Source organism: Nelumbo nucifera, chromosome 1 (genome assembly GCF_055504915.1).
Source record: "Nelumbo nucifera cultivar China Antique chromosome 1, China Antique-T2T, whole genome shotgun sequence".
Classification (NCBI taxonomy): domain Eukaryota; kingdom Viridiplantae; phylum Streptophyta; class Magnoliopsida; order Proteales; family Nelumbonaceae; genus Nelumbo; species Nelumbo nucifera.
In genome coordinates, this window is record NC_142649.1 from 152,306,587 (window position 1) to 152,327,813 (window position 21,227).

General features: G+C 37.5%; 1 protein-coding gene across 3 annotated transcripts in view; it reads left to right on the plus strand.

The window, feature by feature from the left end:
- The window catches only part of LOC104587908 (sterol 3-beta-glucosyltransferase UGT80A2-like), an 87,202-nt gene that overhangs the window by 59,252 nt on the left and 6,723 nt on the right, over positions 1 to 21,227 (plus strand). For 2 of the 3 annotated variants that reach the window (XM_010245685.3, XM_088894747.1), the window contains 3 exons: positions 8,814 to 8,944; positions 14,018 to 14,120; positions 14,222 to 14,331. In XM_010245685.3, the coding sequence (XP_010243987.1) occupies positions 8,814 to 8,944; positions 14,018 to 14,120; positions 14,222 to 14,331 (344 nt within the window). The remainder of the gene's footprint in view (positions 1 to 8,813; positions 8,945 to 14,017; positions 14,121 to 14,221; positions 14,332 to 21,227) is intronic. The other variant, XM_010245686.3, reaches the window with a different exon arrangement.

Sequence of the window (21,227 nt, forward strand, 5' to 3'; positions counted from 1 at the left end):
GACCACTGCAGTGTTCTCTACACTCCCCCTCAAGTTGGGAGTAGATATCTATCATTCCCAACTTGGATAGGTCTGTCTCTAACTTCTTCCTTGGTACAGCCTTGGTGAGGATATCCGCGAGCTGCATATTAGATGTGATGTACGGAAGACACACTTCTTGTGATGTGACCCTTTCTCGCACAAAATGTCGATCAACTTCGATATGTTTAGTTTTGTCATGCTGCACTGGGTTGTGGGCTATATTAATAGCTGCTTGATTATCACAATACAACATTAAGGGCTTTTCATAGTCAATACCCAACTCTTCAAGTAGTGACCTCAGCTATAAGATTTCAGCCACTCCATTAGCCATTGACCTGTATTCCAACTTCAGCACTGGAGCGGGAAACAACACTTTGCTTCTTACTCCTCCAAGAGACAAGGTTACCTCCCACAAGGGCACAATATCCAGAGGTCGACCTTCTGTCATCAACACTCCCAGCCCAATCGGCATCTGTATAGACTTCCACCCTCATGTGATTATTGTTCTGAGCAGTATACCTCTACCCTGGCATCTCTTCAAGTATGCTAATATTCTCTTTGCCGCAAGAAGATGAGAAGTTCTAGGGGAGTGCATGTACTGGCTAACAACACTAACTGCATAGCTGATATCCGGCCGAGTGAGGCAGAGATATAGGAGCTTTCCAACCAACCGTTGGAACATAACTTTGTCTTCAAGAGGCTCCCCGCCCTTTGCACTAATCTTGTGATTTTGTTCGATGGGTGTATCAGTCGGCTTAACACCCAACTTTCCAGTTTCCGCCAACAGATCTAGAACATATTTTCTCTGAGAGATAAAAATCCCCTGCTTGGATCTAGCAACCTCAATACCCAAAAAGTACCGTAGTGCACCAAGATCTTTCACCTCAAACTCTTGATGAAGGAGCTGTTTGAGGGACTCAATCTCACGACTGTCATTTCCTGTCACCACAATATCATCAACATATACTGCAAGTAGTGTCAGAGAGGACTCCACCCTCTTGATGAATAGTGTATGATCTGACTGGGCCTGTACATAACCAAACTTTCCAAGGGCTAATCTAAACCTATCAAACCAGGCTCTGGGTGACCGTTTCAAACCATACAATGCCTTGTTCAGTCGGCAAACCTTCTTACCTGTCTCTGTATCATAGAATCCAGGAGGCAACTGCATGTAAACCTCTTCCTGTAAGTCTCCATTCAGAAAGGCATTTTTAACATCCATCTGAAACAGGGGTCAAGAATGATTTGCTGCAAGGGATAACAGAACTCGGATGGTGGTCATCTTGGCTACTGGGGCAAAGGTCTCCAAGTAGTCTATACCATAAGTCTGAGTGAACCCCTTTGCAACCAGCCGGGCTTTGTACCTTTCAATAGAGCCATCAGCATTATGCTTCACAGTGAACACCCATCTGCATCCCACCGGTTTGGGCCCATAACCCATAGGTCCTAGGATCGGAACCTGGCTCTGATACCAAGTAGAAGATCAAGACTGTAATCAGTCTTGAATCCTAATAGGTTTTAGGTTTACAAAACAGAAGAAAAGTGAGAGAAAGGAGAGAGAATAGAAGAGAAACATGAGAACACAAGTGGTTGAAAGGAGGGACAGATTCTCACAGATCTGTCGCCGCCACTTTCTTATTATTTATAGGTTATGTTTAGTACATAATGAAAAGGACACATCTGCCCTTAGTACTTACATAATAAATAAAGTAAATAAAAGCTGAAATAAATAACAATTGAATTAACAAACTGACTCAAACTGACACTACTATAATTGAAACAAATAACTACACATGCTGTCCTACGAACAGTGGGGCCCACTGCAGTGGGGCCCACATCAGTGTTCTCTACAAAAAACAACACCCAAAAGAATAACACAGCCTTAAAAAATTTGTTATAGAAGGTACCAGCCACTTCCAGACCTTCAGTCCACCAAAAAACTGCTGTTGCAGCACATAAACAAGGTCCTTACGACCTACGGTTTCAACTTCCAGACCTTCATTCCACCAAAAAGCTGCTGTTGCAGCACATAAACAAGGTCCTTACGGCCTACAGTTTCACAGGGATCAAACGACCCCACAAAAAAGGAAAAGAAAGAGGTGCAGCTCACCTCACATCCAATCGGCAGACCTAGAACAGGTCAAGCACAGGCACACGACCAGAAAGGAGAAGAGAGTAAACAAAAGGTACTTCAGTCGAACATCAGGACAGCCGAACAACAGATGAGAACAAAGTAAAAGAAAGGTACTTCAATCGAACATCAGGGCAGTCGAATAACAGATGAACAGCAGATGATAACTTCTGAAAGTGTCACCCTCGAAACAAAGTCTTTTACATGCTGGAAGAGGAAAAGACAGACTGCTCGACTTCACCCTTCAGACCTGGACGTCCTGCTCTGGTACCATGTTGCACAGGAGGAAGAGAGAAAGGGAGAGAGGAGAGGAGAGACAAGAGGACTGAGAGTCCAAAGAGATACTGCAGGCGGCGTAGTATCTTATATTTATACTAGGGCAACAACAACTAAACATAAAGAAAAGGAAAAGTATAGTAGTACCCCTGCGGTACTATACATATATAAAATAGCATCTGTTAACAAGGTTAAAAATCTGAGGCAAGGAGAGAAGCAGGTCTTTGTTTACTTTTCAACCTTAAAATCCTTGTGGCATGAAATTGACCATCTTGAAACAATTGAGTGGGAGAGTCGAAAGATGCACAAATATATAGAAAGCAGGTTGAAACTAATAGAGTTTTTGAGTTCCTAGCTGGTCTGAACTCTGAATATGACATTGTGAGACAACAGTTGTTGACAAGAGATAGTGTGACTTTATCACAAGCCTATTCCCTAGTGCATAGTGAAGAAACTAGGAGAAAGGTTATGTTGCAGCAACAACCCTTCGAATCAGCCTTGGTAGCAGTTAGACCTAAATCTGGGGGGGGATAAGGAGAAGAAGGAAGCTAAAAAGGACTTAGTATGTGAACACCGCAAGAAACCTAAACATATTAAGGACACCTATTGGAAGTTGCACCCTCATCTAGTTCCAGCAAAGCTCAGAAATAAGAAAGGGAATGCTAATATGGTTGTCAACACTGATAGTGCAACTTCATCAGGCACAAGAGGCACTCCTCTAGATACCCTAGTTGCAGTCCGAGTTGCTTTGACTCAGCTAGAAAATGAATTTAGTAATTCAACTCAGCCTACATCAGCTCAACAGCGTACTTCAGCCCTTGCTCATACAGGTAAAGAGCTATTGCTTGTCATGCTTCTGTCCCAGGTAATAATAGACCTTCCTGGATAATAGATTCAGGTGCTTCAGATCATATGACCAGCATATCTACTCTATTTAGCAGCTATTGTTTATCCACTAGGAGAGACAAAGTTTCTATTGTCGATGGCTCTCTCTTGTACCAATTTCTAGCAGGGGAGACATTAGATTATTAGATACCATCACCCTATCCTCAGCTTTGCATGTTCCCAAGCTTAGTGCTAACTTACTTTCAATTAGTAGTATTACTAAAAATCAAAACTGTTCGGTAACTTTTTTCCCTGATCAATGTATTTTTTAGGATTTGGAAACGAAGAAGGTGATTGGGATTGGCCATGAGATGAATGGAGTCTACCTGCTGGAACATTCACATGGGGAGCAGAGTGAAGCAGGGAAATTGTTTGTTTCTCAGTCTTGTAGTAAGATTATGCTTTGGCCCAATCGCTTAGGTCATTTATCCGTTGGGTCTTTAAAGAGTCTTTTTCCAAACTTGTTTGAGTCAGTAGAAGTGTTTGGTTAAAATGTGAAAGTTGTGAACTTGTAAAACATAGTAGATCATCTTATCCTTTAAGTAATAAAAGAAGCAACCTTCCTTTTGAAATTGTGCATACCAATGTTTGGGGCCCTACCATACTCCCACCATGGGGGGGGTATAGATATTTCTTATTATTTGTTGATGACTATACCCGTTTTTCATGGGTCTATCTTATGCACTCTCGAGATGAGGTCCCCTTTCTGACCCAAGCTTTCCATCAGATGATCCTAACTCAATTTGAAACCAAGATCAAGATTCTTAGATACGATAATGCCAAGGAATACTTTGCAAAACCCTTGGCATCCTATCTCCTTGATTATGGGATCATTCATCAGAGCACCTGTCCTCGCACACCTCAGCAAAACGGGGTTGTTGAGAGAAAAAGTAGGCATATTTTAGAGGTAGCCAGAAGCATCATGCTCAACTCCAATGTTCCCATGCGCTTTTGGGGAGATGCAATCCATACAACCATATACCTCATTAATAGGGTTCCTTCACAGGTCCTAAACACGCAAACCCCGTTCAATCTTCTATATCCAGATAAGGACCTATTCACTATTCCCCTCAAACTTTTGGGTGTACTTGTTTTGTTCAAATCCTTGGACCTCGTCGCTCCAAGTTGATCCCAAAGCCACTAACTGTATTTTCCTTGGGTATGCACAAAGTCAAAAAGGATATTGTTGTTATGAGCCAGTTTCAGGGAAGCGCTTTGTGTCCATGGATGTCACCTTCTTTGAGGATATGCCCTACTATCATAAGGCTTCTCCTTAGGGGGAGAGTAGTGAGGAAGGGATTTCAGTTTCAGCTCCAAGAGTTCCTTTACCTGTCCCGGTTACTGAGGGAGGGAGTTGCGAAGAAGGTTGTCAAAAATACAAGGAGTTGAGAGTGTATCACAGAAAGTGGTGGAGGTAGGTTGGTTCTCGTACTCAACAGCAATCCAGACCAGTTCCAACATCTTCTGCATCTCCAGATCCAAACACCACTACTGCTCCCACTGTTGATCCCACTGTTACAGATGTTTAGACTTCACTGACAGATGACCTTGATCTTCCAATTGCTATTCGTAAAGGGAAGCGTTGTTGCACCTCATCCACTGCCCATTACATCTCCAAGTTCCTTTCCTATAATTGTCTCTCAGAATCCTATAGATCTTACTTGGCATCTATTTTTGCTATTCCTATACCCAGAAAAGTGCAAGAAGCTCTTTTGATACCTGAATGGAAGGAAGCAGTGCAAGCAGAGATGGATGCTCTTGTCAAGAACAACACATGGGAACTAGTTAACTAGCCTGAAGGAAAGAAACCTGTTGGATGCAGATGGGTGTTACTGTGAAATATAATGCTGATGGTATTGTAGAGAGGTATAAGGCCAGATTGGTTGCAAAGGGTTTCACACAAACTTATGGAATAGACTATATAGAAACCTTTGCACATGTTGCAAAAATGAACACTATTTCAGCTGGATGTTAAGAATTCCTTCCTCAATGGAGACTTGCAAGAGGAAGTATACATTGAGTTACCCCCTGGGTTTTATAGTACAGAAGTACGAAAGAAAGTTTGCCTTTTGAAGAAGGCCTTGAACAAGCTGAAACAATCCCTGAGAGCTTGGTTTGATAGGTTTAGACTCTGGCTTTGGACAAATTCGGATACATACAAGCTCAATTAGATCACACTCTCTTCTTTAAGAAGATAGGTATTCCTTGACTCTACTTGTAGTCTATGTAGATGACATTGTGATAACAGGAAGTGACACTAGTGAAATTGAAACCCTTAAACAGCACCTTCACAAGGAATTTGAAGTAAAAGACCTAGGAAAGTTACACTATTTCCTAGGAATTGAGGTAGCTCGATCTAAGCATGACATTTTCATCTCCCAAAGGAAGTATGTTCTGGACTTATTGGAAGAAACTGACAAGTTAGAAGTGAAGCCTGCTGATACTCCCATTGAGCCTAACCATAAGATAAGTGTAGAAAGTGGAGAACTCCTTGAGGACAGGGCTATGTGCCAAAGGCTGGTTGAGATACTTCTTTATCTCTGTCTAACCCGACCAGATATTTCTTATGCCGTCAGTGTTGTCAGTCAATACATGCAGAATAATGGTCGGGGAGAGGTATACTCTTCAAGAATAATGGTCATATGAAAATAGAAGTGTATATAGATGTGGATTGGGCTGGATGTGTTGATGATATGAGGTCCACCTCTGGATATTGTGCATTTGTGGGGGCAAATCTTGTTTCGTAGAGAAGCAAGAAACAAAATGTTGTTGCTCGCTCCAGTGCAGAAGCAAAATACAGATCCATGGCTAATGGTGTTGTAGAAGTGTTATGACTGAGATCCTTGCTTAATGAGTTGGAGGTTGATTATGAGAAGCCTTTGATGTTGTATTGTGATAATCAAGCTGCAATTAATATTGCCCACAACCCAATACAACATGATAGGACTAAGCATATGGAGGTTGACAAACATTTTATCCGAGAGCGAGTCGCATCTCAAGAAGTATGCCTTCCTTACATTGCCTCAGACATGCAGTTAGCTGATCTCTTCACCAAAGCAGTCACAAAAGGCAAATTGGAGACAGATCTACGCAAATTGGGCATGACAAATATCTACTCCCAACTTGAGGGGGAGTGAAGAAATAGTTGGTTAGCCACGAGTGTGGGGTTCTATACCCACACTCAGGCTCTAGTATGTGTGGTTTCATACCCACACCTAGTTGTTTCTAATTTCTTTTAGTAGTAGTTTCTAATTTCTTTTATTAGAAGTTTTTAATTTCTTTTAAGTTGGGCTGGCTGGCCTTATTGTTTCTAATTTTTGTTTATTTCCTATTCTTGTAAGGAACCTAAAGCTATAAATAAAGAAGTGTATGGGGCGGCAGATTATTAACCACCGAACCCCTTCTTTCTTTTCTCCTCTCTTCACTCTTCTCTCTCTCTCTCTCTTTTCTTCTCTTCGAACCTGTATTACTTCTCTAATACAGTAAACAGTTCTTCTTCTTCTTCTTTCAAGTGAGCTTAATGATACCCTCTTAAGGAGGTTTCCATTCGATTGACAGTTTAGGTCTTATACTAGAACTTTTGGCAACTGCTTCCCAATTTCTCCATAAATCATCAAAGGAGAATGGAGAAAATAGTTCCAAGGTCTTTACCCAATTAATGGCTCTATTAATTAAGCAATCCCATACAATGATATCGTTCCTTTCCTTTCCATCAAAGATCTTGGCATTTCTTTCTTCCCAAATAGTCCATACCCCATTGCATCCTAGAGACCTACAACAAAGGGACAAGATATTAGTAAATTGTAACAACTTTCTCCACTTGCTTTGCAAAGGACACACCAGTTGGGGGAAAATTGAGACAAGGCCTTCTTCTTTGTAGGTTGTCCAAGGTGTTTAGTTTTTCAAGTGAGGCCTCCCAACAAGGGGCTTCCACTTCAGGGGGAACAGGTTTAGGCCAGACCTCTTTACAAGGGAAAGGCTGAGAGCTAGGGATAGAGCATAAAGAAGAGAAAAAGGAAGCGCAAGAGAATGTACTCGAAGGATTAGGGGACCAAATACGAGCTTCCGATTTAGAAGGGTCCAGACAGATAGGATCAAGCAAACATAGTAACTGTGCTGTTTGGTTAAGCTCAGAATCTCTTAAATCTCTCTTGAGACCCAAATCCCAACTTAAACTAGAAGATAAGGAGGAGACAAATCGTTAAACTGGTTCATTTTTAAAGCGAGAGAGGGAATACAAAGGAGGAAAAAGGTCCTTGAGGGTTGAATTTAAGTCCTCCCAGAAAAGAACCCTATCTCTAGTTACCTGATTAAGTTTAAGAATTGTGGAAGAAGGCCATAGATTTCCTTCCAAGGAGAGTTCAATGTAGCCCATTGAGAAATGCTAGTATCCCAGCCATTGCCTTCTGCTCTGAGAAATTCGACCCCCCCCCTGAGTCACATAATTTCTCTTCCAGGCCACCAGTTTCTTAACTCACCTTTCAACCACGGGATTCCACAAGCTTCCCTCCCTAGGATTGGCTCCTAATGGTAAGCCCAAGTATCTCAAAGGCCAACTAGATGTCAGACAACCTAACGCCTCAGCTACCTCATCCAATTCCTCCTCCTCTAAATTGAGCCCCACTTCACAACTCTTTTTGAAATTGATTTTTAGCTTTGATACAACCTCAAACAGCTTTATCACCCCTTTCAAATTCCTTGCTATCCGAGGGTCCCCAGTCTCACAAAAGAGGATAGTGTCGTCTGCAAACTGTAGGTGTGTAACAATAACGCCCTCTCTTCCAACCCTCCATCCTCTAATCAGATTCAGCCTGTCCGCTCTCAAAATAAGTCTACTAAAAACATCTGCTAACAAGGTAAAGAGGAAGGGAGAGAGGGGATCCCCTTGTCTCAGTCCTGTAGTAGCTGGAAAGAAATCTCTAACCACTCCATTAACCAACACAGAATAATGAGCAGTTGTCAAACAGCCTTCAATCCAGCCACGCCACCTATCTCCAAAACCAAAATTCCTCAAAACTTCCATCAAGAATGACCAATCTACTAGAATGAGATTAACCTTGACTATAAATGTTTTATTTTTTTGATAATTGAATGGTGGTTTTATTAACAAGATGAGAAAACTGTTACAAGCATCCCAAGGAGAGGCACGAGGTGCAACCTTGCATATAAATGTTCATATAACAATTCTAAAATTTTCATTTCATATAAAGATATTGGCATGGATATGGCACTGAAGATTGAACAAAACAGAATGGTGAAGCAGGATTCATGTAGCTGACCCCATATAGTTGGGACAAGGCTTATATGATGATAATGATGATTATATCCTATTAATGAGAAAATAAAGAATATAAAGTTGTAGCTGAATACATGTCATTACATCTCATTCTTTTTGGTGCTGCCATCCTCAACTTCATGCTTTATTTGTGTCATACTGCTTCTTGGTAGGATTTTCTTTTTGCCTTTTATTTAAGTTGTAGTTTTGATTCCTTGTTTGCAGATTGGGGACCTAAGATTGATGTGGTTGGTTTTTGCTTTCTTGACCTTGCATCAAATTATGAGCCTCCAAAAGATCTTGTAGAATGGCTTGAAAGAGGTTCAGAACCTATCTACATTGGGTTTGGTAGCCTTGTAAGTTTTTATTTTGGTTCTTTCTTTGATTCTGCGTACCTCTCTGTTTTGATTGTAACCAGAAATTATTGGCAAAGAACCAAATCAAAAAGGAATATGCAATAATAGGCAAAGGCTCTTAAGAGCTATGGCCAAAAACAACAAAAGATGAAATGAAAAATCCCACAAATGGAGCACAAAACACTAGAGGTCACATCAAACTTCTCCTCCAGGGAAAAAGTTAAATTTCATATCAACTTTCCTGCAGATGACAAACTAAAAAAAAAAAAAATACTACCAAAAAGGTTTCCAGAAATGTAAACTTCCATATCCCTGTTTTATGTTGGTGAAGACTCTAGCGCTCTTTCCTGTTGAATTGTCATACAGGATTTTTTTTTTCTTGAAACTTTCTCATTATTAGTAATAATGAAGATCAGAGTATCGCATAATAACTTTTTGATTCTCTTCTTCATGTTTCTTTTTTCCTTCCCTCTCCTCTCCTTCCTCCTCTCTTTCTCTTTAATCTTGCTTTTCTTCTCTTGATTTATCAACTTCAGCTTGGTAATAAATCATCCTAGAAGATCCACCTCCTGATCAAACTCTTGATGATGTCCTATTCATGTCATATGGAATACATATGACATCATCTGGTCAGGTGTATAGCTTACTTACAGGACAAAACTTGGAAACACTAGATTTTGGTAAAGGATGATTTTAGGGTAACTTTGGTACTAGTTTGAGATCCTTTTGATGTTATTTTAATTACATTTTTGAAGGCTTTATGGTGAGAAGTATGCGAAAAATCCAACCTGTATTTTTTGATTGATATGTCCGAATATGGTTCAGACTTGAGAAGAATAGAGGAGAAAGAGGAGAAGAATAATAAGCTGTAGGTAGAAGAGGAGAAAACCTCACACTCCTGTTTGGTGAAGAGTACTTATCAATATGTTCCACTTATTAGGCATGTTGTGATATCATAGGTTGTCAAGAAACACCTAGGCAACAAGGCGCCCTTTGGAGGCTTGCCTCACCTAATCGCCAAGCAGTTTCATACATTGTGTTATAAAATATTTTTATATTCTTTATTTTTTAGATTATAATTATAAAATAGACATTGCTAAACTAAAATATTCATTTTGTGCATTTATATACACTTTTTTTATTATTTTCTTATTTGTTAGGTTTTAATCAAAACAGACATTTCTAAATGCTTTATTGAACCCTCAAAGACTTCAAAACCTGAACCAATAAGCAAGGAAGAACTTAACATGAATATGTTGATTTTTTTAATTTTCTTTTCTATCTTCCTTTTGCTTCTCATGAATATGTCGATTTTCTATACTTTAACATGAAGTTTATACTTTTCTTATAAAAACTATGGATAATTATTAAGGAAATGTAGTTATGGAACCTAGGGATATGCTTTTTACTTTAACAAATCCATCGTCTAAGTGATGCTTAGGAACCCACCTAGGCAACTAGGCGACAAGGCGCCCTTCTGTTGCCTAGCCTCGCCTTTGTGCCTTGAAAACTATGTCTGATATATAAAGAGAAGTGTAATCACATGTCTAACTCTGTTAAATTATAAAAGAGGACAGACGAGTGCCCTTACTTGTTTAATACATAAACTCTAATGCTCCCCCCAAGCTGGAGAATATATATCTGTAAACAGAGCCGTTATGGTCAAAACAGCAAGAGAAAGAGAGAAAGAATGAGGAAGAAAAGAGAAGGGCACTGATCTGCTAAGATGAGAAAAAAACAAAATCTCTCATCTAGTAGTTGGCCCATATTTATACTCCACTAATAAAGAGATATTTACATAGTTAACCCTGTTTAATGAAAAATTAGGATTGGAGCGTCCTTGCTTAATGATGGGAAATATCTAATTACGTTACATATCTCTTAATACTCCCCCTCAAACTGGTATGTATATATCATATAGACCTAACTTGCCAGAGATGAAATCAATCCAAGGTTGATGCATGGCTTTGGTCAACAAATCTGCTAGTTGATTATCAGTTTTCAGCCGGGGGGGGGGGGGGGGGGGGGGGCATCTGCTAGTCAGCCATTTAAAGGAGTGTAAATCTTTCATGTGGAAATATAGTTGTTGTCGTCTCTGAAGGGACCTACATTTTGCTGCACTAATGCCCTTGATCCATTAGGCAAATTTCAGCTTAGATACCTTTTCAATGCAGCAAAAGAAAAAAAAAAAAAAGAAAATGCTCTCATTAGGGCATCTTTTAATTAAATATTGACTTGTATAAACTCAGGGAAAACTCAAATACAAAATGGGGGTGTAGGGCTAATGTAGATTGAGGTCTAGGGTCTAGGGTCCAAAGCAGTGAATGGTTTTCTCTGCCACAGGATTCCTAAATGCAGTCATGAATCTAAACAGTATTGCCACTTAATTAATATTTAAGGAATTGAACTTATATTCTGTGCTACTTATGCCAATTAAATGACATAAAATGCAGCTCTGAAATTCAAAGTTGTCACTTTTTAAACTTAGCTTAACCAAAAGCTATGTAGAAAGGACCTTGCTCATACAGTCTGGCCATGTCAGAAACATTGTTGTATTAGCATGTAAGGAAATCCAGGTACCTCTTTCCAGAGTCCAGGCAATATTTAATTTACCGTATATCTCTTGTTTCCCACTATTGGCTGTATTCCATCTTTAATACACTTCCATGCATATGCAGAATAATGAAAACAGTGATATCTAAGAAGAAGAGGAAATAGAAAAAGAGAACACAAGAGAGGAGAGGAATAGTCCAAATCTGAGCTACCCACTTTTCAGTATACTAGTAAATGTGCATGTGTTGCATGTGGCAATTTCCAATGATAATGATAATGATAAAAGAATTTTAACGTTCTTATTAGAGCTCCTGCAACAAAGATAAGTGATCAAATCAGTGTAATTGATATCATAAAAATTAGGTGGTTATCATCATCATGTAAGAGCTTTGTCCAAATTATATGGGATCAACTACATGAATCCCCTTTCACCATTCAATGCTATATCCATCGTTAAATTATGGGCACTTATATTTTTTATTACTTTCACCTAAGTCCTCAATTTATCCTTGGCTTTCTAGTCCCTCCAACATTAAATTGAACACCTTTTTAAACAAATTTATATATGGTTTTACATGCAACTGACCAAACCAATACCTTCTCTCATTTTTCTCCTTTTGGAGCTACTCCTAGGTTCGTTCTTCATATGCTGCCAATCAAGTGGCATTCATTAAAATTCCTTAGTGGGGTATGCTTGGTTAAAATTCTTTTGGTATCATAGCTTTTGGCATAATATATATATATGTAATATTAAAGACATGTTCAAAATTTTTATAAGTTTTATAATTTTTTATATTTTGTATTTTCATTATTTATTTTATGACATTACAATCGTACTTGTTTAATTGGGAGGGAAATGCAAATTGCAATTGACTTTTAGAACATTGGTTATTTGGTTTTATCTTATGGTCAAATCAACTGGTCAAATGGATAAATCCATCACTTAACAATTATTCTGAGTCCATTTACAACCAAACCACTTACTTGCAAAAGACCATTTACTTGGTTATCAACATCGTGGCCTAATTGAACCATTTAACCTAGTTAGTGAAATCACAAATTAGACATTAATTTTTCTAAATTTTATATTCCACTTCTATCATTAATAAAAACAATTTTTATTTATCACATTTAGTTTTTAATATGCCAAATATTAAATATTAGACATGTACCCAAAATTGTTTTATTTTTTTTCATAATTTTTGTATTTCTTTATTTTTATGTTTTTTAATCATGAAACTATGGGTTGACCAATTTGACCCAAATGGTTGAACCATTAACCTACCACCCAAATAGAAAATGGTTACGACTTTGTTTGATTTTAAATTCTATATTCTATTTTCGTCATTGATAAATACTTCATATTTATCATATTTATTTGTTGGGTTGCCCTTGTGTGGCTTGGGCTTTTGCATACTCCATTTGGGCATTTCTATTGTATATATCCTTTTTTTCTCTTTCAATAAAGTTTTAGTTTACAAAAAAATATCATACTTATGTTTAATATGACGATATATAATAATAGTGATGTGTCCAAAATTTTCTACAGATTTTCTTTGTTTTATATGTTTTTATATATTTATGTATTTTTAATTTTTATTATTTAATTATGGCATTTTGGATTGATCCATTTAGCCTAGATGGTTGAACTACTTACCCACCACCTGGATGAAAAAAAAATGGTTTCATTTCTGAGTTGATTTTAAAAATATAGGTTTTTATATTATGAAAATCATTATTTATGGACTTAATTAATAGAATTTAAAAATTAAAAGAAAAAACAAAAATACTTCAAATATAGTATTCAATGATAGAGAATAGGAGTTAATACCTTAAATATGGGATTTAATGTGAGGGAATTGAATAAAATGAATAGTGGATATTGAAATTACATTTTTTGCCCCCAAAATGAAAATTGTCCAAATTCAAAATGAAGGGTATTTTAGCCAAGAAAAATTCTAGAAATCAATAGGAGTTAATACCATAAATATGGGATTTAATGAAAGGGAATTGAATGAATTGAATAGTGGTATTGAAATTACATTTTTACCCCCAAATTAAAGAGTGTCTAAATTCAAAATGTGGGGTATTTTAGTCGAGTAAAATTCCAGAAATCTTTGGCCTCATTTGTGCTTTTTATAGTAGTATAGATATACTTGTGCAAATAATATAGAAGATTGCATATTTGCCCCTACAAGTGAAAAGTAAATGACACTATTACCCCTTTTCTCTAAAATATTACTAGATTCTGCCAAGATCCATGTACATACCTGTTTTATATCATTGCATGAACTAATTATGCATTTATTCTAGGAGGATATATGATTGTATATTAAATTAACCATATAGATGCATTATAGTTTTCTAAATTGATGTTGCAGACACTGAAAATTTCCATATCCTCATATCACCCCTAGGATGTTTTCCCTGATCCTGCGTTGTTTCTTTATTTTTTACCTTTATAAATTGATATGATCCTATTGTAGATTGTATATTTTACCTTTTATGAATTCAACACAGCCTGTTCAAGAGCCTGAGAAGATGACACAAATAATTGTGGAGGCACTGGAAAAAACTGGACAGAGAGGCATCATTGGCAAAGGGTGGGGTGGCCTTGGGAACTGTAAGTCTTATTCCAATATTTGGTCCACTATGTTTCTTATGTAACCTTGTTTTGGTAACTATTTCATATATTTTATTGAGCTTACACTCTGCTTGTAGGAGTGTCATATTTGTTTACCTGGATTTTTTCCCCAGTGGCAGAAGAAAAGGAATTTGTATATTCTCTGGATAACTGCCCTCATGACTGGCTATTCTTACGGTGCAAGGCTGTGGTAAGTCTCATTTCTTTTTGAAGGAAACACAAAAGGGCCAAAGTGGTAGCCCATCCCTTAACCCACGAGCCCCCAACCCTGGTGCTGAGAGTGAAAAGAGAATAATCTGATGAACTTGTTGAAAACCAACATCTACCACCAGTCTGGAACCTCTCATACCAAGCTTGATGTGCTTGTATGAGACCATACATTGATTTCTTGGCGGAGGCCTCATATAAACTGTTCCACACAAATATCCATGTAGAAAGGCATTTTTGACATCCATTTGGTAAACAATCCATTGCTTAATAGCAATGATAGCAAGGATAAGTCTGAAGTAGTCATCTTGGCAATTTGCTTAAATGTCTCTTTGTAGTCAATGCCATGCTCTTCTTCATAACCTTGGGCAACAAGTCAAGCCTTATATCTATCCAAGCTCCCATCAGAATTTAGTTTAATAAATTATACCCAACGACTCCCAATGACGGAAGCATCTGGAAAAGGAACAAGCTCCTAGGCATCATTTTCTAGTGGAGCTTGAATCTCAATGTTGATGGCATCTTTCCAATGCTTAATTACCATAGCCTAGTGGTAAGATCTAGGAATCTCTATGGAGGACAACACAATAGAAAAGGAACTACGTGTAGAAAAAAACCCATAGTGGTTAGGAAGACGGGGAATTTTGGAAGAATGGCGTAAAGGAACAAGAAAGGGAGGTAAAGTGTTGATGAAAGAACAAACTTTGATGAGGAAGGAGGAGAAAGCACTAGTGGTGATGGAAGAAGAGATATAGAAATTGGAATAGCTAGATTCTTCTTGTAGTAAACTTGAAGAGACAGTAAATGAGGCTTAGAGTTACCTACAGAGTCAAAACTATGCATAACAGTGAAGGGTGGTGAAGGTAATTTAACAATGTGTATAATGAAATATAAATTCTCAAGAAAGACAACATTTTGATATATGTAAAGATGTCAGACTTTAGGATCGTAACAAAGAAAACCCTTGTGTCTAAGTTGTACCCATGAAAGCACACAGTTGATTGAGAAGTTTAGCTTAGTGTGCTTATGAGGAGGGAGATGCATAAAAGAAACACAACCAAAAACATGACACATAGAGTAGGGTATACAATGTAAAAGAGAATAAAAAGGAGAGAGATTACCAAAAGCAGAAGGATAAATATTGATGAGATGCACAACTATGCTAGTCGCCTCCACCCGAAAGGTAATATGGACACGGAAATCAAGTAAAGGGAACTCACTACACTAATGTGTCTATTCTTGCATTTAGCAACCCCATTTTGTTGAAGGGTTTTGGGCAAAACATTTGTGACAAAATACCATGATGCTTCATATAGGTTTGCAACTTCCTAATTTCTCCGTCAAAATATTCTCACCTTAATCCGAACGTAAGATACGAATAGTAGCATTATGTTGAATCATTAACATAGTGTGAACATTCTTGGAAGTGATAAAAACTTTTGTTTTCTTTTGGAGAAAATAAACCAAAGTATATTTAGTGCAATCATCAATAAACAATACAAAGTATCTATTACCAAGTTTTGAAATAATTGGAGACGACCAAGCATCACTATGTATTATTTGAAAGGAAATTGTAGCATGCTCAAAAGAAGTGGGAAAAGGCAGAAATATGACTCTAATTGTAACCATAAGTCATACAAGATTTATCAATATTCTTAGAAATTGAAGCAACAGAAGGTAAACAACCAAAAGGAAACAGATGATCCAAATTCTCAGCATGTGTGTGGATTAAACGCCTATGCCATAAATGCCACACATTATTACAATAAGAAAACAGAACATTATTAATAGTCGAGAGCAAACGGCCTCTCAAGTCTACGCCCCTTCCCCTCCACCTCCCTAGTGCATTGGTCTTGTATAATACAACCATCATGAGAAAATAGAGCAAGGCTACCATCATCAACAAGTTGACCAACGGATATGAGATTAGTTGTTAACTAAGGAATAAAGAAAGTTTTGGGAAGATGAAAAAGAGATGCCTGTGAAATAGAGAGCAACAAATCATCACAACCAGCTATTTTTAGAGACTCACCACTAACAGTGATTATTTGGTCATTAGAAGAGTAAAGTTTAGGTGACCGACCAAATGAGGCCCTAGTCATATGTTTTGAGGCAGTTGAATCAATAATCCACATATGGCTGGGACATTGGCTGAGGAATAGATGGTAGAAGACTTACCAGACAGATCGATGGCAAAAAAAAGTAGAGGAAATAACTGAAGACATAAGTTGTCGTATCCTATCCTTCATTATTGTGCCAGGAGATTCCCTCTTTGAAGCTGAAGTGGAGGGAAGAATCCTTTCAAATTATTCTGCAATTGTCTAAATAGGGGGTTGAGTGGGGCATTCAGTGATAATATGTGCCTATTGTTTGAAGTATGTGCAAAAATTTTTCTTCTTATAGTGAGAGGCCACATGTCCAAACTCTTTACATTCATAACGTTGAATCTTGGAGAAATCCTTCTTCCCCTTGGGTTTAGTAGTTAAAAACAGTGTCAAAATCATGTTCTCTCTTGCTATCAAGAGAGAACTGAGTGAACAATCTGGTCTTCTTCCGTAGAAACTCACCAAGAATGGTATTTAGATCAGGCGCATTTTCCCTATTGAGAATACTAGACCTTATCACTTCATAACCTGGCTGGAGATGCATAAGAAAATGCATACAAAGGGCAAAAACTCTGTACATCAGTAAGCTTAGTGTTGAGGGAGATTCTAAACTGGTGATTAACTGGTTACAGGATGAGGGAATGAAAATGTGGATGCATAATAATGACAGGAAGAAATTCAGGTGGTTAACTAGAGATATGGAGGTAAGGACAGGGTGGGTTAAAGGAGTGCAAATGCCTTAGCTGATACATTAGCTAAGCAAGGGGTGGAGACTCATTGTTTTGGGCACAATTGTAAGGGGATTGGGGCTTCTTGGGGGAGAGATAAGAGGTTTTATCTCTCATGAACTTTAACTGTTCTTGAACTTTCTGTACTTACCACATTCTACTCAGATTAATAAAATTTGATGTTATTGATAAAAAAATGCATTATTTTCCTCTGATCAAAATGTTTCTTCATAACCTTCACGCAACAGCCAATACAGACATCTCCAAAATGAAGCAATTAATATTCTATCCAGAGATTAATAAATCCATCATAGTATTCCTGGATTTTCTTCTCCCCCTAAGTGTATGAGAATATGTCCATTTCAATTTGATATTGTCTGGACATATTGGATTGTTGATAGACCTTATCAAGATAGCCATACGTCTGCTTTGCAGTTTTCAGACCCCTCATAGCTATAGCCACATCAATTGTAATCGAACTCAGTATCCAGGAAACAATCTGGGTGTTATTGATTTTCCACTGCATCAATCCCTTAGCATTAGTAGCATCAGAGATGGTTGTGGTGCCATCCAGATAATCCCACATTCCTTTTCCTTCAATAAATAATTGAAAATGAAACTTCTAGAGAGGTAGTTTGTTCCATCAGAGATAGTTTGTTCCATCAAACCTCACAGATATGATACCACTCTTTTCAGACCCCATATTCAGTCAAGAATAGATGTAAACAGCAAACCAAAGGATAATAATCACTGGAGAACAGGTAAAAGGGCTTATGGAAGGAGCAAAAATCCACAGAACACAAAAATAAAAAGTCCCAGAATAATCAAAAGAAATACAAAGCCTGATCAGAGAGCAATATGCTTTGATACCATGTTAACAAATTGCAAGATGTAACCGGGGGAGGGGAGGGGAGAGCCAAGACTGTAGGGTGTGTCTAATGATGGCAGCCCCCAGACAAAGAGTATTTATATTATTGTGTGAAGGACATTTCTGTCCTTACAAGGATGAGATAAATACAACAATATAAAAGGTACAAGAAAACTAGAGTACAAGGAAAGATAAAATTACGTATTAACCCTCATTATCTCTACATTAGAAACATCCACTTCTAGTAGTTACTGCCATGGCAGTATATGGATAGGAGACCCAAAAGAAATTTAAGCAGGAACCTAAGAACATTGTGAAAAGTTTATGTGAAAAGGAAGTGGTAGTAACATTATGTCTTACCATTTTGTTTTCATATGTTGAATCAGAATGATATCTACTTGTACCTTTTATTTAGTTCTTGAATTTATACACTGCAGAATCCATGGTCATGTCATCTATGCCAAATCTAGAACTTTCTATTTCCATGTCTCTACTTAAACCATTGATCAGTGTGGTCAAGGTGCTTAGTAGTCTTGACATGCCTTGCTTAGGAATGACTAGGCATTACCTGGTTAGCCAGAATTAGAAGTATATTTGTTTTGATTTTTCAAAAATATAAAGTTATTGAGTTACTGAAAATTGGATGTGTACATTTATGATAGAAACAACTTTTATAACTTTATTGTTGTATACAAAATATCTGATAACTTGTAATATTTTTGCAATTATCAAAAACTATTTTAAGGTTTAGTACAATATCTTCATGTGCAAATAATATGTTTAAGATTACTATAGGTGGTGTGGATGCATGGAAAATTTTGTGGAGGTGATATTCTTTTATAGCAAAATGCTAATATTCTAATTAATGTTCTGCAATCCTTCCTACTCTGATACTAGTCAATTGCCTATATGCATCTGTTTGTTCAAATTCAAATTCGAATTTGACTTCTCCTATACTAGTCAATCTAAACAGGGTGTTTAGATTGAATTGACCCCCACCCCAAAACGGCCAATATATATTACTGAATATAATATTATGTATAATTACATAAATGCCCTTATAGGGCAGCAATAAAAAATATGAAGAGAACATGATAAGATTCAACAAGAGACTCTGATAATATAATCAACATGCATACTTTACTCCCAAATTCTCTACACCCCCTCAAAATGATAGGATATAAGCATCAGTTTGTCAACAATAAGTGTGCAACTTGGGCAGGCCCAACCCAAGCCCGGACCGACCCTGCCCACAATTTTACATGGGATGGGCTTGGACCCAAAAGCTTGAGCTTTTAATTTTTTGGGCTGGGCTTGGGTTTAGCCTTTAGGTAGCCCAAGCTCAACCCGAGCTCAACTCAATTATATACATGTATATATGCATATATAGACACATTTTGCATGCATACATGCATGTATACACATACATGTATATCAATTTTTAGTGTGGGCTGATTGACCAACCTGAGCCCGAGCCCAACCTGAGTGCATCAAATTTGAGTGTGGGCCTGGGCTTGGTTGGGCTTGAGCTTTAGGCCTAATTCTTAGGGTTGGGCCTGGGTTGACCTAAAACTCGGGCCGTTCCACCCAATTTGCACCCCTAGTCAACAAGAAAGATGTGTCTGGATTGATTCATAGCCTTGGTGAAGATGTTTGTAATCTACATGTTAGAGGTTATATGTGGAAGAACTACCAAGAAACAAATTTGATAAAACAAATTTGATAAAATGTCTAGATTGATTCATAGCCTTTAGTAGGGCTGTTCACAGAGTGTCAAAAACCGACCAAACTGACCAGACTGACCCAACTCGATCCGATGTGGTCGGTTTTTAACTTAATTTGGTCAGTTTTGGTTTAGAAAAATGCATAACCCGACTGATCGGTTTGGTTGCGGGTTATAACTTTGTAAACCAAAGTAAACCGACCATATGAATGATGCTTTCATGTCCTAGTTCAATCTTTTCAAAAAGAAAAGCAAAAAAGACAAAAGTCTTATTATGAGATAACATGCAAGAGGGTGGAAATGTGAAGTCTAATCTGAGTCTTCGGCCTAGCTCTTAGGTATAGTACAACAAGTCTGAAGTTTTAAGTGCTAATAGGACAATAATAAGACTCTACATCTATTATGTATTATTTTATTACTTTTTCTTTTTCTATATGTATTATATTCAATTACTTTTTCTTATTTTCCTGTGTTTTGAATTAAGTTGATTTGTATATGGAATGATAGAAAAGAATAAAATTTCTTGGGTTGTGGGCTTTAAGTCCTATCAATAAAGAGGAGGAAGGAGGTCTTGGTTGAAACCGAACAAATCGACCAACCGATAGTTTTTATTGCAAGTCGGGTTTTTATTTCTTTGGGTCGGTTTTGATTGATTTAGTAGTCAACCCGATATAGTCGATTCAGTTGACAAAACTATGTATAACCGAACCAAACCGACCCATGTACAACCCTAGTTTTTAGTTCTCTCATGAAATACAGGATCATAAGCAATCTTGGTTGCACTAATTGTCATCATAGAGAGGATTAGATGAAGGAAGATCAACACCAAATTTAGTAAAGAGAGATTGTAGTCAAATGATCTCACTACATGCAGATGACGTAGCCCTATACTCCGCTTTAGTAGATGATTAGAGATTATTTGTTGCTTCTTGCACTCTGCAACTCCATCTGCTAAGGTGTACTCTTAACAAATTTGTTAATATTGAAATTCTCCTTCGAATTTGTCTCCCTTTGAGTCTGAGTAGAGGGTACTCACTTGAATGTTGGAAACACTTCTAACTTTCGTCTAAGAAAAATATATCCAAGTATACGTGATACAGTCATCAATAAACAATACAAAGCACTTGTATGATTTTATCACCACTTGGAGTTACTCCTAAGTTCCTATGAATGGCTTCATTTTTTATCCTATCCTTTCTAGTTTTTCCAGTCACCCATCTCAGAATACACATTTCTGCCACACTCTATTTGGACATGTTGCTTCTTGATTGCCCAACACTTTGCTCCATATAGCATAGCTGGCCTTTAACTGTTTTATAGAATTTTTCTTTTAATCTAAGTGGTATTCTCCTATCACGTAAAACTCCAAATGCACTCCTCAATTTTTCCCATCTTGCTCTAATTCTATGGGTGACACCATCCTTAATCTCTCCTTGGTTATGAATTATAAAACTG